This window comes from Rhineura floridana, chromosome 3 (assembly GCF_030035675.1).
Source record: "Rhineura floridana isolate rRhiFlo1 chromosome 3, rRhiFlo1.hap2, whole genome shotgun sequence".
Lineage (NCBI taxonomy): Eukaryota > Metazoa > Chordata > Lepidosauria > Squamata > Rhineuridae > Rhineura > Rhineura floridana.
The window spans coordinates 159,229,367-159,255,164 of record NC_084482.1 but is presented as its reverse complement, the minus strand read 5'-3'; the positions used below and the strand labels follow the sequence as shown (position 1 = coordinate 159,255,164).

The window sequence follows — 25,798 nt, the reverse complement described above, 5'->3', positions numbered from 1 at the left end:
GCTGAACACTGAACCAAGCAGCCCAGACCCCTTTTTATAGCATACATGTTTACCAGCTCAATAATGAGGTTACATAAGCATTAATTAATATGATGCATTAAATCATTGCATCTATTCTATTAATCTTTAGAATAACAAGACAACTTCAAACAAGCATTAATTACTAGGAAAGGCTACATCATACAACATAACAACAACTGATAAGCAAAGCCTCTAATTGCCTAATGGGGCATTAACTGCTCCAGGATCTATGCTATCTTGGTTAACAAGGCACCTTCCCAGCATCTCAGAATCACTCTTGGCAGAGCATCACACCAGATGCTTATTAGGAACCCCAGATTAGACTCCAGGTGGCTCTGAACTAATTCATTGACCGTTCCTTGAACTATCTTCCTCATGCTTAGATACTGAATGCTAAACTAGAGAACTAAGGGGGGGGAAATACAAGCCTCCCCTTGCCTACAGGCAGCTATTCTGCTAATATAGCTGCTGAACTTGCCCATGGGCCAATACATTGTCCAATTTTGTAGAGCAAGATACCAGCTGAAAGGTTGAATAGGTATGTTGGTTGTTGTCTTTTCAATTACTGTGTGGGTCAATAGTCCCCAGTTTTTGCTAAAACCCATCATATGTGCACTTAACACAGATAAATCCCAATGTCTAGAGTAAGTAACAAGCAGAGCAATCCAATTCATGGGAACCAGCAGAGGAGGAGCCAGCAGGAAGCTCTGTGGCATCCATTTTCTGTTTGAGAGCCTCCAGGCTGGTGGAACATTGGCTCTGCTGGGAGCTGTGTGCACGAGTGAAAAAGAAAAAGCCCAGTCTCACAAATGCCCTTACTGGAGAGTAAGCGCTCACCATTGACTTCCATTAGAATTATTTTCTTAGACTGACCTTTCTCTCAGTTTAACTTTGGCCTGGATTGGGACCCGCAGGAGTGCTCCAAATGGGAATTGGATGTCATGTAAGTCCCCCCTCAGCCCCTCCTCCAACATGCCTCAGGAATGCCCCTTTTTCAGACCTTATGCCACTTCTGCCCATGCCCCTTCTGGGCTGGGCTGGGCTTCCCTGGCAGATCCCCGGTTGAGCCAGTAGGGTCCCAGCTCTGCCATTGTGGTGGGGTTTCTGCTGGTGGAGTCTGGCAGAGCCAGGACCCCACCAGTTCAGCTGGGGGTCCGCCATACCCAACTCCTCTCAGCTTGTCATAAATACTAGTTGGATTGCACCCTAAATAAATAAAGTCAATATTTTGACTTAAGGAGTATAGTGTCCTGATTTGGTGATTCTGGTATATGAAAATATTACTTCTGAAAATACATCCACAAATTGAATTATTTTTAAAAAAACTTCCTGTAGCATGGTATTCAGAGATCTTATTTTCGATGTATCCCATGAAAAATATGGGGTATAAGAAAGAGTTCAGTTTGCCTTTTGATTACCTTCCTTTGTTTTCACAGTATATATGATCTTGCATTTAAGCCTGATGGAACTCAGCTAATAATTGCAGCTGGAAACAGATTACTGGTATGAGTTTTTTAAAATGTATTTGTTAATTGACATATCGATATGTATAGGAGTATCAAAATAATTCATGTTTTCTCTCTTTAATATAATAACACATTTGTTTTAAATTATCAGTTCATATAACTACAATGTAATTTGGCTATGTTAAAAACTAATTATTAGCTAGTTAACATCTTTTAAACAGAGAGAAGACTCTTGTGCAGCTTGTCTTTGTTTTGATCAATTAGGTTGAGCTAAAAGTAGTCGAGCTATTTCAAGCAGATAGTCCAAGTTATCTGTCTGCATATGGTGTAGATGCTTTCCCCCCGTTTTCTAATCTTAGTATTCATTATTTGTAAAGTTTGCCTCTAATTTCTTGGTGTGGATTTATAAATCGTTTCCATGGACTTGATGTAAGATACTGAGTGAAGGTAGGTCTACACTAGCCTTGTAAATAAGCCCACATATGTTACTAGCCTGCAGTTGTTTTTCTCGCCTAGTAGCCTGAATTTTCATTCTGGCTGTGGAGAAGGGGAAGTTTCCTCCTCCAGGGCAGCATGGAAATGTAGGGTACTGGTCTCCACTGGAAAGTGTCTTCTACCAAGCAGGTTGATGAAAGAGGGCAGGGCTTCACTTCCTCTGTGACCAATATGGAAGCTAAGAAGAGCAGCGGAGATGGGGTGGAGAGAATAATTCCTTCTCTGCCAGCCTGCTCACTTGCCTGTATGGAAGGGATGGGGAGCCTGTGGTTCTCCAATTGTTGTTGGACTACAACTTTAATTGTTCGTAGCCATTCACTATACTACCTTGGGCTGATTGGAATTGTAGTTCAACAATATCTGGAGGGCCAGAGGTCTCCATCCCTGACGTGTGGCTTTTTATGCACTCATTCCTTCTCGCCTATGACCATCAGGAGGCTTATTAAATCTAAGGTTTGTGGATAAGAGATTGCTATGCAGACTATGGGAAGTGGTTTGAAGCAGTTGGTGCTATGGTGTTCAGAGCTTCCTGAAAGGAGGAAGCCCTTATAAGAGTTTTTTGCAACTTTTGAGGACTAGATTGTCCTTTGACACACTTCCATTGCATTCTAAACCCCATGGAGAAATCCACTGTTCCTAATGCCAACTTAGCCTTGATCTGTCTAGAAACTGTAACACTGGAATTTTCTCTTTTATTTAGAAGTAAGCAGGATAGAACTGCTCAGCTGTACTCTGCTTCACACAGGATTCCCAGTAGCCTTTATTTTAACCTGTACTGGATATTAAAAGAATAGGATTAGGCTGTTTGTCCTGTTGTAGTGTTGAGTTTTAAATATCAATCTTCCTAGAAAATTACTTGGAGTTATGTTTTAAAAGCCATGTAAATGCCACTTTTAAAGAATGAATATGTAAACAGAAGAGAGCCTGTATTTTAGCACAGAAACACAAGAAGCTGCCTTGGTCCAACCAGGTTAGTATTGTCTACACCAGCCTTTGGATCCCCAGATGTTGCTGGACTACAGTTCCCATAATTCCTGACCATTGGCCATACTGTCTGAGACTGATGGGAGTTGTAGTCCAGCAACATCTGGAGACCCAGTGGTTAGGAAAGGCTGGTTTACGCTGACTAGCACCAGCTTTCTACGGTTTCAGGCTGGAGTCTTTCTTAGCCCTTCCTGGAGACGTAAGGAATCGAACCTGGGACCTTTTACAAGCAAAGCATGTGCTGTATCACTGAGCTGTGTCTCATATACAATGTGTATGAAATACTGAGAAGAAAGAGATTAGTATTTTGGCTTTCATGAGTCTTGAATCCCTACTCCAAATAAAATTGATGCCTGGATCATATTTTAAAAGTATGGAAATAACATGGTGCAATCTTAAATAAGTAATGCTTGTTGAAATCCAGCAACTTATATCTGAGGAAATTTTACTGAAATGTTGACTTACTTGCCTCTAGTATTAATAGCTTTCAGTCCAGCAGTGTTAATTTGTGTTCCTAAAGTCTTATACTCTTTATTTTATCTTCACAGGTGTATGACACTTCTGATGGAACATTAATCCAGCCCTTGAAAGCTCATAAGGATACAGTGTACTGTGTAGCTTATGCAAAAGATGGTAATTTGAACCTTCTGTTTTTCTTCAGATCATTAATATTTGGTCAGGCTCTCATATTTCATAGGAACAGAGTGTCATTTCATGTTTTGCATTTACATCCTGTCTGTTCTTCACAAATATTTTTAAAGAAGAAAATACATTATCAGACAACATGATTTCAGTCCACACTAAGGCCAGCTGACATTTATGTGAGATCAGAATGTATGAAAACAGTTGCAGACACAGAGTTTTTGATTCTTGCTAGCCTGAAAGCACCCAAGTAATAGTAAATAATGTCTTCTCTTTTCTGTGTGCTTTAGACTTAACAGTTGCCGTAAAACTATGTCATAACTTATGCATGCTTTCACAAAATTTCCTAGGGAAGCGATTTGCATCAGGAGCTGCAGACAAAACTGTGATAATCTGGACTTCAAAGTTAGAAGGTATCCTGAAGTACACGTAAGTGATTGTTTCATGATTTCACGTAACTTCATTTTTTAAATATCAGTTTTAAGTATGGTCTCCAACCATTGCTATTAATAATAAATAGAAAGAATACAAGCATAGGCAATACGTCAAAGCTACAAAGACATGAGAGATAGGCAATAAGTCAAACCTACAAAGACATGAGAGGTAAGAAAGAGAAATAAAAGAGAGGATGTGGCATCCAGGATTCAGGAAAAATATCAAAGTGTTAACAAGAGAATGAGGAAGCAAACTGTGAAGACTGTTTTCACTGCACAGAGATCTTGAACGGGCTCCAGTGCATTTAACACACTTCTGAATCTTATAGTACATACACATCCTGGACTTGATACTGTGCTCCTAATCTCCTTCTCAGCCTATATTACAGAAGTGGATCAGTCCGGCATTGGCACTGTAAATTCTGCACAAACAACATTCTGCTACACAAAGAGGGAGATAAAGTAGCTGCATCTTTAAGATAACTTTCTTATGTTCTTCCTCTCAGTGCCAAAAAGGCAAAAACACAAGTTGCTGGGTTGATGTGTTCTAGGTAAAGCACTGGTGTATATTAAGAATTTGCTTGAGATCAGAGAGAAGAAAAGTGTCAGAGACTGTGTTTGAATTTATACCCTGTTCTTGTTTCATAAGCTCTGTATGTGCTGAGCATAATCTGTGGGTGATACCTAGTTGTGTCTGCCTGTGAGCAGAGCAGGACTTCCCCTTCCTCTCCTCCCCCTTGCAGTCTTCCATGCAAACACCAAGTCTGCTGTAGGATTGGGGGGTCCTGAGGAGCAAATTGGGGGGGGGACTTCAGGAGGGAGGAGATGAAGAGGCTGTCCTGTCACACGAGTGGACTTCCGCAAATGTGACGTTGGATATCAACCTATAACTTGAATAAGCTGTATCTCTAATAAAAGGATCAATATTTAAATTATTTTATTTTAGGATTATTCCCTTGCTTGTTAATTCTAAAGAAAATTTGTCCTGTTGCCCTGTTTAATGAGTTGTACATTTTAGTTACTCATTAACAGCCTATGCCATTTACTTAATTTTTTTTTAATTATCCCACTCTTCAGGTAAAATCTGTCAAAGCACATAAACAAAAATAAATCTATAATGAATAAATAAAAACTGCGTAAAACTGTGGAAACATAAAGAGAGATGAGCCAGATCAACACATTGTATTAAAATTTAACATCTAAAAGCTTGGGCAAATAAAAATATCTTCATCTGCTGCCAAAAGGAAGAGTCAGTGCCAGCCAAGCCTCCTTTCAGGGAGCATTCCAGAACTGGCAGGCCACAACTGAAAAGGCTCCTTTCATGGGTCACCATCCATCTCACCTCTGAAGGTGGGAGGGGGATCCAAAGAAGGTTCCCTGTGTGGGGTCTTGCTAACCAGGCAGGTGTGTGTGGGAGGAGGGAGGGTTTAAAAGGTTAAAACCAGCATCTCAAATTGAGCCTAGGAAATTCGATGACAGCATACAGGTTGTTAGGATGGGGCATATAAACAGTAGTACCTAGCTGCCTCAAAAAAATTCACTGGTGCAGTGTGGAGGATCGAGGTGTAAGAAATATCTGTGCATTTCTCTCCCTCCATATTGCATCTGAACATATTGTATCAAAGCCTGTTGGATATTGGTTTGATTTGTATTCAGTTCCTGATACAGTCAGCGTGGCGTAGTGGTTAAGGTGCTGGACTACGACCTGGGAGACCAGGGTTCGAATCCCCACATAGCCATGAAGCTCACTGGGTGACCTTGGGCCAGTCACTGCCTCTCAGCCTCATGAAAACCCTATTCGTAGGGTCGCCATAAGTCAGAATCGACTTGAAGGCAATCCATTTGATTGGACCTGATACACTTGGGTGAGGCTTTTTAAAAAATAGCATCCAGAGTTCTCTGTTTATTACATCTGCCACTTTTCAAACTGTTTTGTCTCAATGTTGGTTAATTTGTTTTAGGCACAATGATTCCATCCAATGTGTATCCTACAATCCTGTCACTCACCAACTGGCATCCTGCTCCTCTGGCGATTTTGGTATGTTTTCCCCATCTTTGCTTTCTTAATACCAAATCCTATGACTTCATATAGCCATAGCAGCTTCATATAGCTGCTGCGCTATAGGTGTAAGCTGTACAAGGCAATGCTGTATTAGGACCACAGGAAGCTGCAGGACAGCAGTTCAGACTGTCAGTCTGGCCCAGAGTCCTAGGCAGAGTCTTTGGGTTGTATCCAGTGCTAGTTCTGCTCAGAGTAGGCCTGCTGAAATTAATGTACCCATAAGTTTGTCATGTTCATTAATTTCAGTGGATCTACTCTGAGTAGGACTAGTATTGGGTACAACTCTTTGTTACAAGTCATCTACCACAAGGGTTTCCGAATAGTGGTCCATGGATCACTGGTGGTCTGCAAGCTTCATTCAGGTGATCTGTGGTGTGTCTGGATTTGTGGTTGAAGATGGGAGAGAGCGCATCCATAACATTAAATATTCTTACTGGTTTTTAATTGTATTTTATTGCTTCTTTAATTTCTTATATTGCATTTTATTGTATTACAATCTGAATTCTATGGAATACAATAAAATACAATATATAAGAAATAAAAGAAGCAACAAAAAGCATATTAAAATTATCACAACAAGCGGAAAAATTATTGTGGTCTGCAAAGACCCTCAGCAAAATTTTCTTGTGGTCTGTGGAGAAATCAGTTTAGCAACCACTGATATGTTGAATGGAAATATTGGTGACTGAATGTGCAACCTTCTGATGCAAAGCATGTACTCTACCACTGACCTATGGTCCCTGGCTTGATGACACATAGCAGCAGTTAGAACATAGTGGCAACACATAAAGCTGTTACGTGGCACAGAATTAAGATGTGGTAAGGGAAAGGAAAACCCCACAAGGTGGGATTGTATTTTGTTAATATTTAGGAGTTCTTAACTGTTCACATCCTTGACTGAAATTTATATCCCTCCCTTCCTCCCAGAAGGAGCCCAGAGTGGTAAACAACAAGTTATAATGATGAGAAAATTAGATGATCTCAGTACTTTTTTTTTTAAGGTTTGTGGTCTCCTGAACAGAAGTCGGTCAATAAACATAAAGTTAGCAATAAGATCACCTGTTGTAGGTATGTAAATACTTCACTCAAAGGTAATAATTTTGTTCTTGCAAGTAATAAAACATTTAAAAGCATAGAATGAGTTGCCTTTCCACATGAAAAATTGTATACTCAAGACAATATACAACAAAGGTAAGAACAAAATTAAAACAAATCTGACGGTGCAATAGCACATACAGCAAAATTGTCCTCTCATGAGTTTATAGAATTTTATTATTTATTTGTAAGATTTCTTACCAACTCTTTATAATAGGGTCCCGGGGGGGGGGTTACAATAATAGAGTATACAATTATAAAAACAGATAAAATTGTTACAATTATAAAACACGTACAACCGTTTGAAATTGAACAGAACAGTATAAATATGTATGAATGGCCTGCTTTCTCAGATAAATAACTTGTAAGCATTATCATTTTGTGGAAGACATTTAGAAATCACTGCGCAGTTGAGAGAGAGGTTGTCTTATGTAGCTGCTTCATAGGTTTAATTCATGTATCCCCCTCTCCCCACCAGATTGTTGCAGTTGGGTGAATGTATACTTCAAAGCCATATTTGCCTGTGAAATGGAGCAGTATGAGTATTTTGTTTGCCCTTGAGCCTTATATACCCACCTTCAAATAGAGGGTATAATTTCTGTAGGCCTCTTGACTCTCTTGAATGTTGAGATGGGTATTTTTTTCCAAGCTTGCTCTATTATGCTTTTTTCCCTTCAGTTGGACAAATGATGGGCAATACCTTGCTTTGGGGATGTTCAATGGTATTGTCAGCATAAGAAATAAAAATGGTGAAGAAAAAGTCAAAATTGAGCGACCAGGTGGATCTTTATCTCCTGTGTGGTCTATTTCTTGGAATCCATCAAGGTAAGTGTTTTATCTCTTCTATGGAAACAGAGACACAATTCTGGTCATTAGTAGGCTCTAGCGTTTTTACTGTCATCAGTAGGTGCTTCTGTATCATGGTCTGCAGATTTTTTCTCTCTTTTTATTTGTTTTTTTCCAGTTCCATAATACACAAACATATATAGAGAACAAATCAACTGAGTCATGAAGTCTTACTTAATAAATCCATAATTATTGTTTAAATTATTTTATATTGATTCCAGTGCAACAAAAATAGTACTTATTCTGCAATTTTTTGAGACCTTTAGCAATGAATTCCTGTTTGGTTTTGCAAATTCAGATTTAATGTATGGAAACAAATACTGTTTCTCTTCCTAAAAAGTATACCCGAATAGTTGAGATGCCCACAATTGCTTTTGATGTTGCTTTTATTCATTCATTTATTGCAAAATCAGCCATGCATTAGAGGTACAGCACAAATATTTTTTCAGATTGCAAAGCTCTTTATAAATATGGGTAAGTGTCACAGTGGGAATGATTACTCTGAAAATTTAGTAGAAATTGCTCACAACTGATTATAGAGTAGCTTTCTGATCATGGAAACATCCAAATATTTGAACCACAAAAGTTATCTTATGGAACAATTTGTGAAACTATCTTGGATAGCAACAGATAAGATAGTGTGTTACTTTTCTTCTGCTTTAACAGATCTAAATTGGTCTGCTTTGCAGCTCACTAAATGAGATGGCATCCTGTCATAGTAGATTTATTTAGTTAACAAAATTTGTATACTGCTTAATTGCAAAAACATCTAAGTGATTTATATATGGTACAAACTACTTGTATCTGTTTGCCATTTCATTTTTTTGTTTAGAATATTTATATACTGCCTTTTTATCAATACATATATAAAACTATAGCTTACTTGAATGTTCTCCTGCCTCTGTTACTTCTTCGTTGTCTACACTGCACACTAGTCTGTGCATTTCATAACAACATTCATTCATTCATTCATATATATTCCACCCTTCTTCCCAGTAGGAACCCAGAGCAGTCATGTAAACATTAATAAGAAACCATCATATTGAAAGAACTCAGGAAGCTGATTTAATGCTTTCGTTTTTTTATTTGGCAATATCAATCAATGTTTGAACTTCCTGCACTTTAAAAGAAATGGCTACTTGCTGAAGCTACGATTAGCTATTCCTGAATTTTAAGAAATTATTAAGAAACAAAGCACATGGTTACTGATCAACTCTCTTTTTCTGTTTCTCTGTCTGCTTATACAGCACATGGGATCAGGAGGTGGGGGTTGAGTTTGGGACGAGGTATGACTAATGCAACGGAGAGTTCTTGGATTTATGGGACTCTAATAAAATATAAGGATCTTTTACTTGTTTATGGATTTTTGAGATATTTCTTGCTTATATGTTGTGTGTGTGTAGCCCTTCTTATCTCAAAGACTCAGGAGGGTAACAAAGTAGGTTTAAAAGAAAATTTATTTATTTATTTATTATTCAATTTATTAGTCGCCCATCTGGCTGGCTGGCCAGCCACTCTGGGTGACGTACAAGATAAAAACTGTACATTAAGTATTAAAATTTAAAACATAACAATAAAAGCCTAACCCATCCTAAAAGCTTTCCTGAAGAGCCAGGTCTTCAAAGTCCGGCGGAAGGTCATCTCAGAAGGGGCATGACGGGGATCATTTGGGAGAGAGTTCCATAGGATGGGGGCCACTATTGAGAAAGCCCTCTCTCTAGTCCTCACCAGTCTCGCTGTTTTTACCGGTGGGATCGAGAGAAGGTCTTCTGAGGCTGATCTTGTTGAGCGGCATCCCTGACAATGCTGGAGGCGCTCCTTCAGATAGACTGGGCCAAAACCGTATAGGGTTTTAAAGGTCAAAACCATCACCTTGAATTGGGTTCGGTAAACAACCGGCAATCAGTGCAACTCCTTCAACACAGGAGTGATGTGATCTTGCCGGCGGCTGCCCTTAATCAGACGAGCCGCCGCATTCTGTACCAGTTGCAGCTTCCGGACCGTTTTCAAGGGTAACCCCACGTAGAGCGCATTACAGTAGTCTAGGCGAGAGGTGACCAAGGCATGTACCACCGGTGGGAGCAGATGGTTGGGAAGGTAGGGGCGCAGCCTCCGTATCAGATGTAGTTGATACAGCGCCCTCCGGCTCACAGCCGAGACTTGAGCCTCCATGGACAGCTGGGAGTCCAAAATGACCCCCAGGCTATGGACCTGGTCTTTCAGGGGCAAACGTACCCCATTGAGTACCAGGTCCACATCCCCCAACCTTCCCTTGTCACCCACAAACAGTACCTCGGTCTTATCCGGATTCAGCTTCAGCTTATTCCTTCCCATCCAGCCACTCACCGCCTCCAGACACTTGGACAGGGTTTCTACAGCCAACCTTGGTGAAGATTTAAATGAGCGATAGAGCTGCGTGTCATCCGCATACTGATGACACTGCAGCCCAAATCTCCTGATGATTGCCCCCAGCGGCTTTATATAGATGTTAAACAGCATCGGGGAGAGGATAGAACCCTGTGGCACCCCACAAGTGAGAGGCCAAGGATCCGAAACCTCCTCCAATGCTATTCTTTGGTACCTACCGAAGAGGAAGGAATAGAACCACTGCCATACAGTGCCCCCTATACCCAACCCCTTTAGGCGGTCCAAGAGGATAGCGTGGTCAACGGTATCAAAAGCCGCTGAGAGATCAAGGAGGACAAGGAAGGTGCATTCGTCCCTATCCCATGCCCTCCTCATATGATCCACCAAGGCGACCAAGGCTGTTTCAGTCCCATGTCCAGGTCTGAAGCCCGATTGAAATGGATCTAGATAATCCGCTTCCTCCAAGTGTGCCTGCAACTGTTTTGCCACCACCCGTTCAACCGCCTTGCCTAGGAATGGTAAATTTGAGACTGGGCGAAAGTTGTTCAGATCTTGAGTGTCCAAGGAGGGCTTTTTTAAGATTGGTTTTATTATTGCCTCCTTGAGTGCTGATGGCATTACTCCCTCTTGAAGTGATGTATTTACCATCACCTTGATCCTCTCACCCAGTCTATCTTTACAGCTCATAATGAGCCATGATGGGCAGGGATCGAGTAAGCAGGTAGTTGGCTTTAAGGTTGAAAGCATCTTGTCCACTTCATCGGATGGAAGAAGCTGGAACCGATCCCACAACACTGGAGCTCCGTTGGTCACCTCTGGGTCACTCACTGTGTCCACAGTGTGCGGTATAGCACTCTTAATACAATCGATTTTCTCCGCAAAGTGCTTAGCAAACGCGTCACAGGAGACCTTATCATGTTCCATTGGTTCCGGATCAACTGGACCGACCAGGGTTCGGACCACTTGGAACAGTCTCCTGGGACAGCACTCTGCAGATGCAATAGAGGCAGCAAAAAAATCTTTCTTTGTTGCCCTTATTGCCACATGATAGGCTGTTGCAGCCGCACTAACGTGTTCGGTCATCTTCAGAGCGAGATTTCCGCCACCGGCGCTCTAGCCGTCTCACCTCCTGCTTCAGAACTCGCAACCATGGGGTGAACCACGGTGCCGTCTGAACTCTATTCCGGGGGAGAGGGCGTTTTGGAGCCACCTGGTCTAGTGCCCCGGCGATTGCGGTATTCCACTCCTCCACCAGGGCCTCAGCCGAGTGGCCGTGTGCCTGCTCCAATGAATCCCCAAGCGCATTCAGGAATCCATCAGGATCCATCAGATGCCTGGGACGGACCATCTTAATAGGTCCTCCACCCCCATGGAGGGTTCGTGGCATCGAGACGTCTATTCTCACCAGATAGTGATCTGACCATGACAAGGGGGTGATGGATGTACCCCCAATTTTCAGATCACTCCCGTCCTCTCCCGAGACAAACACCAGGTCCAGTGCATGACCGGCTACATGGGTGGGCCCCGTTAAAATAAGGCGCAGCTCCCAGGAAGCCATGGTTTCCAGGAAGTCCCGAGGTGCCCCGGTGAGGTTGGTCTCCGAATGTACATTGAAGTCCCCCAACACCAGAAGGTTTACAGAAATGTAAAATATATCTCATTTAAAATTAAACTAAAGTAACTGAAAACTTAATAAAACCCTAATTCCCTCCACCCTTACCAACTTAATCAAACCCTGACCCCCGCCCCTTACCAACTTAAGCCAGTGGCCTTAGAATGCTTCTAAAAGATCTTTTAAGCTTTGGTGAATTTCTGTGATAAGGGAGTTCCATAGTTTATAGGGCAGCTGTGATGAGTACTTCTGCATTTGCGTAGCTATCCTGATAGATAATAACCCCAAGAGCATGTTTTTGATTAATTTTAGAGATTGTAACAAGATGTGGGAAAGGAGGCATCTCTTAAGATATGCAAGTACTGAGAAACGCTTCATAAAGTATATGGCAGCAAATCCATGTTTGCCATGGTACATGCCGGAGGGAGCTATAGTGAATTCTGGCTCCTTGGTATATCTACCTGTACGATGCTCAGGCTGTGTGCACATCTAAACAGTTTCATAAAGACACATAAAGAAGTTTTGAGTACATGTAAAATAAACGCCTCGTTAAGTTTTTTAATGTTGCACATTTCTGTGTTTGGAAACGGCTGTATTTTGAGAAGATATATAAGAAGAGTCCTGCTGGACCAGACCGAAGGCCTAGTCCAGCATCCTGTTCTCACAGTGGCCAACCAGATGCCTCTGGAAAGCCCATCAGCAGCACATGAGCCCAACAGCGCTCTCCCTACTCATACTCTCTCACAGCTGATGTTCAAAGGCATACCACCTCCAGTACTGAAGACATTACACAACCATCATGACTAGTAGCTATCGATAGCCTTATCCTCCATGAATTTATCTAACCCCCTTTTAAAGCCATCAAAATTGGTGACTATTGCATCCTGGAGAAGCGAATTCCATAGTTTAACTATGCCCTATGTGAAGGAGTACTTTCTTTTTTCTGTCCTGATTCTTCCAATATTCAACTTCATTGGATGACATTGAAGAATGACAATTGACAATTTCCTGATGTTTTCTCCAACTGAATCCTGTTATATCCCACAGGGAGTCATGTTTTCCTAAACCTGACAACTAAAGAGTTTGCATTGAAAAGGATATATTGCAATTTATATTGTCCCTTTTAGTACATCCAGGGAAGAAAAGTGTTAAAATCTACCTAGCAAAAGTTCTTTAACATCAGGAGAGTTGATCTTGGACTAATCTATTTTGAAATTTGAGTTTTGTAGCAGTAGGTCATGTGAATGAACAATTAATGTTTACAGTCGATGGGAGAATCTCTGGAGTGCTAGAGACAGCGAAGAGGAGGAGGAGGCAGGTCACGCCTGTTTAGAGGATATACCAGTTCTGAAGTCCATCACATGCAGTAGTCAGGGTAGTGAGGCAGAGGAAGAAGAGCATGAGGAAGATGAGAGCCCTAGGAATGCCAGCTCGTGAGTGAAACATCAAAGAAATAAAACAATAGTCTCTTGGAATTAACATTGATCTGTATATTTGAATTCTAGCTTTTGATATTTCATTATCAATGTATAATTATTATTTCATGATATAAGCAGCATTTATTAATATTCCATTTTTCTGGTGAATGTCACAAAGTGACTTACATAAGATTAGTACAACAATAAGGGTCAATTAAAGAAAAGTAACAATAAAGTGGAAAAGAACTGTCTAAAAAAAGCTATACTTCTTTTTTCTCTGCTCCCGCTCAGGGCGGGTTTTCCCTTCAGAAGTCCCTGTGGTAACAGTTGGAGGAGAGACGGGCTACCAATGGGAGCTGGATAGTGGCAGCTCACCAGGCTATTTCTTTTCCACACTTCTCAGGGCAAGGTGGTTCTGCTGAAGCTCCTGTAATAACATTTGGAGGAGGGAAGGCCCCCCACTGGAAAATGGATGATGGTGGTGTTCTGACTGCTTGAGGCTTCCTTAAAGCAACCTCACAAAAGTTATCCATACTGTTTCTGTATGCCAACAAGTGTCTCCCTTCTTGGCTCTCAAGATAGTATCCAATAATTCTCTCTTGACATGAGGTCTTGCAGTCTTCAACAGAGGTCAAATGTTTTCTAGACTCCAGTTCTTCATCCATTAAGTTCTCAGAGCTTGAAGGAAGATGGTGTGGGGCACATTTGGAAAGATATGTTGTTGCAGCACAGCTTGGCTCTAGGGATCTGTAGACCATATAGATGCTATCTGAAGAGGTCTCTAGAGTTCCAGATAATAGTTGAATGGGACAGTTAATACAAGCAGACAGTGATACCTATTTCTTCTACTACTAAACAGAAACTGGCAATTTTTTATCTTGAATAGATTATATTGACTCATGTCATACAATATAATTTAATGGAAGGTTATGGCTTATGGCCAAACAAATAGCATTTATTTTAATAGATGGAAAGGTTTATCAGCAGAGTTTGCCAAGGATCATTCTTAAGGAAAACATGGCAGCCGTCTGAAAATGGTGTGATAGGAGATATATTTAAGTTTTGGAAGTGTATTTTCTTGTGGGTTGTGTGTGGCTGGGGGGGGGGAGTGTACATTTGCGGCGATAGAGGAGGTTGTCCGTATTGTAAGAATGGAAGTCAGGGAAGTGTTCTAGGTAAGGCTCATGTAAGGGTCATGTTCCCCCTTGGTCAACCCTCTAGGTGCTACATGCCACTCGGATGTGGATTATTTTTCTCCTGCTAACACAGAACTCACTGTAGTGGGGTTCCTTCTCCCTCTTTCATTAGCTGCCAATTCTGCCACTGATGCTACTGCTGAGAGATTGGATAGAGGTTTGCTGGCCAAATGAAAAGGCTTGATGGGCCTGTTTTGGCCTGCAAGAAGGAATGATGGAGAGTAGACACAGCAATCCTGAAACACCTGTCTGATAGAGAGATGGGGGCTCAGATAAATTCTGATTGGTGGACAGAACATGCTGTAGGACAGGGAACCCGTGCTCTCTAGATGTTGTTGCATTCCATTATCATCATTAGCCATGCTGGCTAGGCTGATGGGAGTTGGAGTTCAACCACATCTGCAGGGCCACAGGTTCACAATCCCTGCTGTAGGGAAAGAGGGTGGATCTTCATATGTGAAATAGATTATGGACCAGAGAGGTTACAAAGGGGAAGTTACAAAAATATAAAGATTTTAGCATTCTTGGTGTAGCATATATGTATTAATGTTGTTTGGTTGTATGGCTACATCAAATTTCCATTGACCAGGTACTGTTAGATCCATTTTATATGTGCCATCAGTAACTAATTTTTAACCTCTAATTTAAATTTAAGCTAGTATATTTCAAGCTAAAGTACAACCTCCCCCTCTCAGAATAACAAGAACTTGGAATCCTGCATTAAGCAGGGAGTTGGACTCAAAGACCTAAGTCTGGAAAAGACTCCTGTCTGAAACTGCCATTGTGTAGACAATACCAATCTCGACAATCTGACCGGATATATGGCACCTACCTATATTCCTGACCATCAGGCCAAGCTTGGAAGAGATGAGTTATGCCGAAGCTCTTCCTAGATCATATTTTATTATAAACCTCTTGAAAGCAAAATACATCTTTTTAGCCCAGGTTAAAATTTGATGGAACCATGAAACTTCATGATCTTCAAACTACTATATGACATATACCACCATAGTAGAGAACACCAGGGGCTACCTGATACGTGCAGTTTATCAGAACTGCTTACAACATATCATAATTGGCTTCTCCTTTTGTACTTGGTAGAGATGAACACAATGACATCTTAGCTGTGGCAGATTGGGGACAAAGGCTTTCCTTTTATCAACTCAGTGGCAAGCAAGTAAGTTTTATATTAATATAATGCCTTGGAAAGTAGTGAGTTTGCTGTTCAAATATCTTCTTATTCAGTAGTTCAGTCTTTAAAATCGTAGGCCCACTTGCTGGCTCTTTGTGCAGTACAGCATTGATATTTTGCCTAGTTTTCTATATAAATCATTAGCAGTTTATGTCTCAGATTTGCAAGTTGCTAAGGAGATAAAAAGCATTGTCCCCTTGATCATTAGCCAGTTCAAGCTGCACTATTTCTCAGACACGTTTTAGAGTATCTCTACAGCTGTGTTGAGTAATGCCACTTGTCAATATTGCAGTGTGTTTCAGAGCCAAGGGCTGCTGATCAGGAATACCATGGCTGGGCTCTATCCACTGCCTTGAAGAACAAAAATGGCATATGAAGTAGACTTGCATGTGTTACTAGAACTAAAGACTGACCATAATCTTTTATCTAAAAACATTAAGGAATGGAAAGAAAAGCCTATAAGGTCAAATAGGGACCTGTGACAAATTTAACAGGAACTTATATATAACTACTAAGTCACCTATGAACCTTTTTTTTAAAATTGTCATCTTCTTTCATATTGTTCTAGATTGGAAAGGACAGAGTCCTGAACTTTGACCCTTGCTGCGTTACTTATTTTTCAAAAGGCGAATACATTTTAATTGGAGGCTCAGACAAACAGGTTTCCCTCTACACAAAGGATGGTGTTCATCTTGGCACCATAGGCGAACAGAACACGTGGGTGTGGACATGTAAAGCGAAGCCAGATTCTAATTACGTGGTAAGAGAGAATTGGTAAAAGGCCTTGCATGCATGTAACCTCAAGGGTTTCCCCCCACTTTTGGGTCTATGATTTTGTTTTTAATCCCCCATATTATAAAACCATCAAATCTGAGAGAAAACCTAGCCATAAGGCATACTACAAAACAATTGCTGTGGAGATGGCTTTTTACACTTTTCAGAACACTGTCGGTCCTAGGGAGCACTACACGCACCACAAAGTGTGTTCACTACTTTCATGCACTACAAAGAGGCAAATCTGAGAATATAGTCATCAGGGAGGCACAGATAACCACAGCTGATGTTCCTGTGTGGCACCAAACATGTTTGTCACATCCTTGTTTGCGTCTTTGGGTGCATACCTAAGAAAAGTATAATGTGAGAATTCCCACTTTTAGAGAATGATCAGCATAATGGATTTGGTTTGGGCCGCAGCAAAAGGATGATCAGTAGGCCCTTTCCTGCATTTTGGATTGCCAGCAACCTCTCCATGACCTTGTTCTTCTTCCTCCACTGTAGAAACCTTCCCCCACCCATTTTTTTGGTAGCTACAGTTTGGACTTTTCTACCAACTGCTCCTCTCCCTTCAGCCTGCTCTCATGGCCTTCAATTATTGTTGCCCATTCTCATGCTTTCTCTACCTGATTTCCCATACCTCCCTACAGTGTATTATGTTCTCTATCTTTGGACCATTGAAAGCCTTCTTTTTATTGAAATAATCCCAGTCAATGTATCTTACATTTGACTTTGGGTTATATAGGCTGGGCCTACACAGAGTTAAAGAGAATGCAAGTGTTTGTTTGTTTGTTTGTTTATTAGATTTATATCCCACCCTTCCTCCCTGTAGGAGTCCAGGGTTGTTATCAAGTGCTGTTAGCAGCCAGAGATCATGTAATGTTTAACAATCGATCTGTGCTAGGAAAATTGATGTAACAGTTGAATAATGCCTCAGACTTTTTCTCCCCCACCTGCTTTCCCTTTTTAAATTTTCCCTTTCCTGTTGAGACTGAAAGTTATTGTATGTTTGAAACACAAAGTTCACCTCTGTTACTTGGTACCATGGCCTTTAAATAAAAGTCTAGTAATCTAAGAGTGTTGCTACTTTATCAGTCTGTTTTTATTGTTAAGCATAGTTCAGGTGCATAAACATATGTTTTGGACTTTTGATGATCTTTTTCTTTTTCTTCAGGCAGTAGGAAGTGAGGATGGAACAATTTCATTTTATCAGCTGATTTTCAGCACAGTCCATGGCCTTTATAAGGACCGTTATGCTTACAGGGACAGTATGACTGATGTTATTGTCCAGCACCTCATCACTGAGCAAAAAGGTAGCTTTTGAGGAATATTTCACTCAACTTTATAATTTGGTGGATTTTGTATGTATAATATTTGTCTGCATATTTAACAATACAAAATGTCTTTGTATGGAAAACATTGCTCTGCCTTTTTATGCCATGAATATCTAGATTACAATCATCTTCAGAAACCCTGTTCTTTCTCCCAGCACCAAAAGAGGTTTGGTTAGTGATAACTCGAGACAGGACCTTCTCTGTGGCAGCACCTCAGCTTTGTAATCCATTCCCAAAAGAAGCTAGACTAGTCCCATTCCTGCTGGTTTTTAGGGGGCAACGTTTAGTTTGTCTTTTAATAGAGTTTAATTAGGGATCTTGTAGTTTTAATTTCCTGCTCTCTTTAATCTTTTAATCTTTATTCTTAATTCTGTTAAATGCTGTGCACACTGTTGATTTAATGATTTTATTGTTTAGTGTTGTGAACTTTTTTAGGGCCCTTGTCAAGGTTGAGCAGAAGTCTAGAAATTTCCTTGTAAATAAATAAATGTTTGCCTGAAGTGGTGTTTTATGTAGACGTCTCTGGCCCAGGAGACCTAGCTTACAATCTCATTGGGTGTCTTTTGGCAACAGGCCTAGCTTTGTTGATGTGGCTGCTATTTTGGCAGTTTGTTATTGTTGCTGCTGATTGGTTTTATTGTTTTGTATCTTGAATTGTAAGCTGCCCTGAGGCATAGGGATAGACAGTACAGGATTAAAATGTTTATGCCAATCTATATTTTTAGATAACATTGCATTACATCTTTACACCACTGGTTGGATCACTAAAATATGTCATCTGTTCTACAGCTGGATAGAGAAGTATACACTCTCTGTCTCATGCTGACCTTGACAAAGGCTTGACAGGAAAGTTTAGGAACACAAGATAAATGTAGGGCTATTTTTAGCGGAGAGAGTCACAAAGCGAATTTGTTTAGAATTTGATATAGTATGTTGTGGTCTTATTTAAAGTACCAAAAAAAAAAAAATCACCCTCAGCCATCTTTCTGCTTCTCTGTTTGCCAATGGCATAGCCAACTAATTTAAAAATGCCTAGAGCATCTCTATTTACAGGAAGGCTAGAAATGTCCAGATCCAGGATCCACCTTTAACTACAGCCTGGAAAAAGGGCCACACTGCTATCTTACTTGCTGCTTTCTCAATCTTTCTACAAAATATGGTTATATGCCACTACAAACAGGAACTGAGCAAGAAGGGGAAACAGTCTCTCACTGATTTTGGATTTTTTAGGGGATATTTACTGATACATTTTACAGGCACCATAGGGGTGCTGTTGTGACACCAATGTGTGCCAATGCGCCCATTAGCGACCCGCTCTTTAACTAGTAAAACTAATGAATACAAATAATACTAGGTTTCTAGTAATCAGCATCGGACAGAGATCTGCCTTGTTTTGTATTAATGTATGTAAAAGTTACAGTAACATTTAAAGTACTTTAGCTGAACCCTGCAACTCATTTTATTAATGTTCTTTTGTTCCAGTTAGAATTAAAAACAGAGAGCTTGTAAAGAAAATTGCAATCTACAAAAACAGATTAGCAATCCAGCTGCCAGAGAAAATCCAAATTTATGAACTATATTCTGATGATTCTTCAGACATGCACTATCGTGTGAAGGAAAAAATAGCAAAAAAATTTGAATGTAACTTATTGGTTGTATGTTCTGAGCACATTATCTTATGCCAGGTAAGCAATAATAATTATACTTGAAGACAAACTATTCACACCTTTTTGAAATATTTTTCTAATATTGAGGCGAAGAATAATTTTTTAAAACGACCTTCCATAATGTGATGGATCCAACCTGTTAAGTGGATGAACAGAGGGAGCTGTGAGAAGAGTTGCATGCTCTTTTTTGACAGCTCTCACCCTAGATTCATGCATGGCTTTTCCTAAAAGCAGAGTGTGAATTCTCACCACCACTTGAATCACAGCTGTGTTGAGCACCTTTCCCTACCTACATTGGGATGACCTGATAGTTGGTTTTGGAGGTCTCTATAAGAAACTCTAGTATTTCAATGGGAGTTAGATTTCCTGGCTTCTTTAAGTATACAACATTCTCCTTTTTACTTGCAGACATTCACAAAGTGAATAAAATGTTGCCAACAAATGAGCTGTCCTTTTTGGCATAGTTGTGCTTAGGAATGCTAAAATGGCTTGCATTTCTTTTCTTAAAGAAGTTGGAGACACTCAGTATAATAATCTAGAAAGCTTAAAGTGTCGTAAAAACCCATCTGTGGCACTTCTTTATATGTTGTTTGGTGGTTCTTGCTTCAGAGGCATCTGGCTTGCTCTTATACCATCCTTGCTCTTATACCATTAAGTTGTAAAGCAGAAGTGGGGAACCTTTGGCCCTTCACATGTTGATGAACTACAGTTCTTGTCAGCCCTAGCAAACACAACCAATGGCCTGGGATGATAGGAGTTGTAATTCAGCAACATCTGGAGGTCCACAAGTTCCCCACACATTATAAAGTGTGGTTGTAAACATTTGTAATGAAGTGTCCTGGAAGAATTGTAGATATTGTAAAACCTTCCCCACCAGTTACAGTATAAGTGGTTGATGGGTGCAGAATCAGACTGATATCCATATCTTGAACACGTACTAGTAAAAAAGGTCTGGCTTATCTGTCACTAGAAGCTAAAATGATGAAACTGAGGTTATCCTACTTTGGACGCATGATTCACTAGAAAAGACCATAATGCTGGGAAAAACAGAAGGGAGCAGAAAAAGAGGAAGGCCAAACAAGAAATGGATTGATTCCATAAAGGCAGCCACAGACCTGAACTTACAAGATCTGAACAGGGTGGTTCATGGCAGATGCTCTTGGAGGTCACTGATTCATAGGGTCGCCATAAGTCGTAATCGACTTGAAGGCACATAACAACAACAGCATGTGTGCCCCTGACAGGTAGAGATATGAAAATGTAACATCTTGTTCCCTTTTTTAGGAGAAAAAACTCCAGTGCCTCTCATTCAGTGGTACTAAAGAAAGGGAGTGGCTGATGGAATCCCTCATTCGGTACATAAAAGTAATTGGGGGACCTCCAGGCCGAGAAGGCCTTTTAGTGGGTTTAAAGAATGGCCAGGTAAGGTTTCATGATAAAGTTAATAGTATTTTTGATCCATACTTAATTGAGAAGATTATTTATATGGTAGAGGGCCTAATCAACAAGCTTAAATTACATATTTGTCTGTGCTGGAATTGCTTTTAATATGATTTTAAATCTTTTTTAAAAACTGTTTTTTAACCTTTTTTAAAGATGTCTTCAAAGCTTTTAAAAATGTTTTTAAAGTTGTTTTGTTTTAATATATTTTACAGTCTATTTTTATGATGTTTTAAAGTGTTTTTAGTGCTTTGGTTTGCCGCCCTGGGCTCCTGCTGGGAGCAGAGCTTGGAAAACTTACTTTTTTGAACTACAACTCCCATCAGTCCCAGCCAGTATGGCCACTGGATTGGGCTGATGGGAGTTGTAGTTCAATAAAAGTAACTTTTCCAAGCTCTGGCTGGGAGGAAGGGCGGGATATAAATAAAATAATAAATAAATAAATAAATATTTGCTTCTTAGTGTCTTTGGTTGCTGTTTAAGTGACAGGTTTGTATTTAATAGTTACTAAGAACCGCATGTTCACAAGAAGTGGCAATTAATCAAAAGCTTCTTTTGCTGCTGCTTTCCTTTATGAAAAATGGGTTGCTAGTAAAGGGTGTGCAATATGGCGGCAAAAAAAATGAAGTACAATACAGTAGAGAGCAACATGAAAAGTGTTTTTCTGGGACTGCTTGCAAATTCCACAAAACTGGTCCCTGGATCAATTCAATGCAGGATTTTTTAGGCAGAAGCAGCTCATCAGATAAGGCAGAGCTGGATACTAGCTTCTTGGCAGGTGGGTCATTGTTGCTTATCAGGAATGAGGGGAGGAGAGGTGGAGCAGCAGGGAAGTTGGCATGGTGCAGATGCACTAGCAGTAGCACCAGATTATATTTGCCAGTGCCTTTGCACTGCACTGACCTCCTGCCACCTTGCCCCTCTTCCTCCCAGTAAGCAATAGCGACCCAGGAAGCTAACACAGCAATTTCTTCCCCTCCAAAAGCGTCTGGGAAGCTCCTTCTGCTTTTTGGCCTCATTTTATTTTCATGCCATTTCAATATATTTGGGGTGAGACAACCAAAGTGTGGACTTAAATTTTGCTCCTGATTTTTGCAGGATGAGCTCAGCCATGTTCCCCAAATTCAGCCATCATCTTGCCTCCTGTTTTTTATTTTGATTATTTATAATCATGGAAGTAATTTAGTCAAAACCAAACAGTTTGTTTTACATTTGCCAGACGAGCTATTCTCCTGAGTTTTCTTTCTCAATATATATCTGCTCTTGTGCATGAGACTGATAAATGCAAATTGTATGGCTTTTATAAGTTCTTCATTAATCCTCTGAATTTAATCACATGCAGATTCTAAAGATATTTGTGGACAATCCTTTTGCAATTGTCTTGCTGAAACAATCCACAGCTGTGCGCTGCTTGGATATGAGTGCATCTCGAAACAAGCTGGCAGTGGTTGATGAAAATGACACTTGTCTAGTGTACGATATTAACACCAAAGAGTTACTTTTCCAGGTAAACACTCAGAAACTTTGTTTCTTCCTTTCTCTTGTCCACCAACCACATTATTGCAAAAAGCTAAATCAGAGCAATAGCTCTGTCAAATAAATATGTTCTCAGTATGGTTGTTACCTGCCTGCTGGAATGAACAAGAAGGGTCAAGGCTGCTCCTTTGTTATCTAATGTCTCAGAGAAAAGATGACAAAAAGCTTCCCAAAAGGGTGAGAAAGGAGCCTTCATCCATGCTATGTGAGAATACTGGGACAGCTAATAGGACCTGACATATTCTAATAGATGGAAATGTTCTTGAAAGCAGGAAATAGGGGATTGCAGTATAGGTGTTGTAAGCCTAACCAAGAGATAGGAAGATGCCTTATGGATGGCCCGCTGGTCCATCTAGCTCAGTATTGTCTACACTGGCTGGCAGCAGCTCTCCAGGCTTTTATACAGGGGATGCTCTCAGTCTTACCTGGAGATGCCTGGAATTGAACCTAGGAGCTTTTTTGCATGCAGAGCATATAATCTGCCACTGAGCCCCAGCCCTGCCCAAAGTTGTAGAAAAGGCAAACAGAAAAGTTGGAAAATAAGTAGAAAGGTAAGGGGGGGGAAAGGACAAACAGATTAGGTGTCTTGGCTACAGATGATCTTTTAAGAGCAGCATTAACATGTTGTAAGAGATGTTGTGTAAGCAAAAGGGAGAGAAAAAAAATGAAACCTTGCAAGTTCCAGATCTACTGTTGCTTGTGGATCATGTTTGCGGTAACCTGTTTTTTGTACACTGCTAACATATTTCACTTAGGCCTGGCTTATACAGTAGATACATTTTAAAAGCCTACTGAAAATTTAAAAGCTGCCCTGGGCTCCTACTGGGAGGAAGGGTGGGATATAAATAAATAAATATTGATACCAAAATCAAAGATTGTACTTCTAGTTAAAAATGTAAATCTACTGCCTTCAAGTTGATTCCGACTTATGGCGACCCTATGAATAGGGTTTTCACGGTAAAGAGAAGGATCTGTACCAATCCCACTATGAATGTTCTTGGGTATATCAGAGATGTACCTCTGTTTCAACTACCCTTCATTTCATACGAGCTTTAGCAGAAATGTCAAGGAAATTGTGTTCATGGCAAACAGGTTTTTCACTATTTTCACTCCTTTGACCAAGAGCTGTATATTTCTAAGCATGAACCTTAAGAATGCACAAAAATACTTTAATGAAAAATACTTTAATGATTTAAGTATCATAGATGAAGACTGTCCATTATTGCATGTTATTTAATCATCTGTTCAATGTACCCCATTAGGAACCCAACGCTAATAGTGTGGCTTGGAATACTCAGTGTGAGGACATGCTTTGTTTCTCTGGTGGGGGATATCTCAACATAAAAGCTAGCAACTTTCCTGTTCATCAGCAAAAACTTCAGGGCTTCGTTGTGGGATACAATGGCTCCAAAATTTTTTGTCTCCATGTTTTTTCCATGACTGCTGTTGAAGTTCCCCAGGTAATCTTTAACCTTATTCATGTATTCTTTGCATTCCTAATATCAGTGTTATCTTAAGTGCTCCTGAAAAATGTTGACTTCCTGTTCCAAACTCAGATGTGCTCCAGAGTTTTCAAATATTTCACCACAACCTTTGTCTTCCTTTATTTATTTATTATTTATTTATTATTTATTTATATCCTGCCCCTCCTCCCAGCAGGAGCCCAGGGCAGCAATTTCATGTCTGGCATAGTGTGTTTGTGGGAGAAAGGATAGTTTGCTCTGTCCTCCTATGGTAGCTAGATATACATTTATTGTGTTAACTGTCAGGCAAAACTATACAGAAGAAAATTAGATTGAGAATACAACTCAGTAAAATTTGACATTGCCAACTGCAGTTTCATATTCTCCCGTGGTATATTTTATTGCAGTTATTTTTGCTATCTCCTATTAGTTATTTGTCACTTTATTTTGTTTTGTTTTATTTTATTCCTGCCAAGTACTAATTCATTCTGTGCATATTCTTGCTTGTTGACTTGTTCAGAATATTTTGAGAGCAACAGCAAGTGTGACTTGTACCTAAGAAAACTATGCTCTTAACAAAACAGTTGTAATGGAAAGTACTTGTGATAGAACCGTTGAAGTATTTAGTATAACAAGTGAAATGCAGTGGTGTCAGTCCACCAGCAGTCCACAACAGAACTTCCCCTTCTCCCCCTTCTCCCTGAAGCCTCCCATGCCCTTCTCAAATTAGCTTGAGAAGGTTGGGAGGCTGAAGGGTGGAGGAGAGGAAGGGGAAATCCCGTTGCACAAGCAGAAGGCTGCTTGCATGATACTGGAAATGTTAGGCTATTCACCAAACATCCAAACAATTACAGGAAGTTTGTTAATGGCCAAATTCAATTGTGTGTATTATAGCTTAATAAGCCAAGATATGTATAAGCCTTGTGCCATACCTTTCCTCCTCCCTTCTTGGTACACTGCAATTAACTCAAAGTCTTCAGTTAACCATAGTTTCCCAGTACATCCAAACTGGGAAACTATGGTTACCAGGATTGGAACAAGTCAGAATCTTAAATCCTGGTTTGAAGTTGGGGTAAAATCCTGGCTTGTTTTGATCCTCGTAACCAAAGTTTCTTAGTTCGGACATAACAAGCATAACTGAAGACTTCTTCATGTAATCATGACAAAGTGAGGAGGAGTGATATGAGAATGGAGCATGTAGGCATGAGGTTCATGCATGTCTTAGTGTATTAAGCCAAGATACAAAGCAGGCCATTCGCTTCATAGAGTTCATAGGGACTACTTCGGACACACATTTCTTTTCATTCTCTAAAAGAAAAAGGGTATGAGAGTGCGGGTGGGATTTATACTTGATTTTGTGCTCCGTGTCCATCCACAACTGACTAACATTAGTAGAAGGAATGCAGAACTGAGGTTGACATTTTAGCTGTTCTGAATTTACATGATCAAAGATCTAATAAATGGCATTCCTAGAACTGAAGGGGTTTGGAATGCACTTGTTTTCCACTTGGCTTTTACTTAAAGGAAGAGAAAACTAAGGGGATTTACCAAGTGGTGTTATATAGAGGTTTGGCTTTGAGCTGGTGGTCCCTATTTTAAATAATGATTTGAATAAGAGCAGGCAACACACTTGTAAACATTGGCACCTAGTTCTGAGGCAATCTGTATTACAAGCACTTTGGTGGATAGGATTAGAAATTAAAATAATCTTTCTTGAGTGTAAGATAAAATTCATCAAAGAGTACACATGGAAT

General features: G+C 40.2%; 1 protein-coding gene across 3 annotated transcripts in view; it reads left to right on the top strand.

The window, feature by feature from the left end:
- IFT122 (intraflagellar transport 122) overlaps positions 1 to 25,798 on the top strand; it is a 98,346-nt gene that overhangs the window by 2,008 nt on the left and 70,540 nt on the right. The window contains exons 2-15 of one of the 3 annotated variants that reach the window (XM_061618488.1): positions 1,458 to 1,524; positions 3,515 to 3,599; positions 3,959 to 4,037; positions 6,004 to 6,080; positions 7,106 to 7,172; positions 7,878 to 8,024; positions 13,290 to 13,457; positions 15,740 to 15,815; positions 16,399 to 16,590; positions 17,779 to 17,917; positions 19,421 to 19,623; positions 20,890 to 21,027; positions 22,388 to 22,552; positions 23,844 to 24,041. In XM_061618488.1, coding sequence (XP_061474472.1) covers positions 1,458 to 1,524; positions 3,515 to 3,599; positions 3,959 to 4,037; positions 6,004 to 6,080; positions 7,106 to 7,172; positions 7,878 to 8,024; positions 13,290 to 13,457; positions 15,740 to 15,815; positions 16,399 to 16,590; positions 17,779 to 17,917; positions 19,421 to 19,623; positions 20,890 to 21,027; positions 22,388 to 22,552; positions 23,844 to 24,041 — 1,801 coding nt within the window. Of the gene's footprint in view, positions 1 to 538; positions 560 to 1,457; positions 1,525 to 3,514; positions 3,600 to 3,958; positions 4,038 to 6,003; positions 6,081 to 7,105; positions 7,173 to 7,877; positions 8,025 to 13,289; positions 13,458 to 15,739; positions 15,816 to 16,398; positions 16,591 to 17,778; positions 17,918 to 19,420; positions 19,624 to 20,889; positions 21,028 to 22,387; positions 22,553 to 23,843; positions 24,042 to 25,798 lie in introns of those variants that run through there. The other 2 variants (XM_061618487.1, XM_061618486.1) reach the window with 2 other exon arrangements.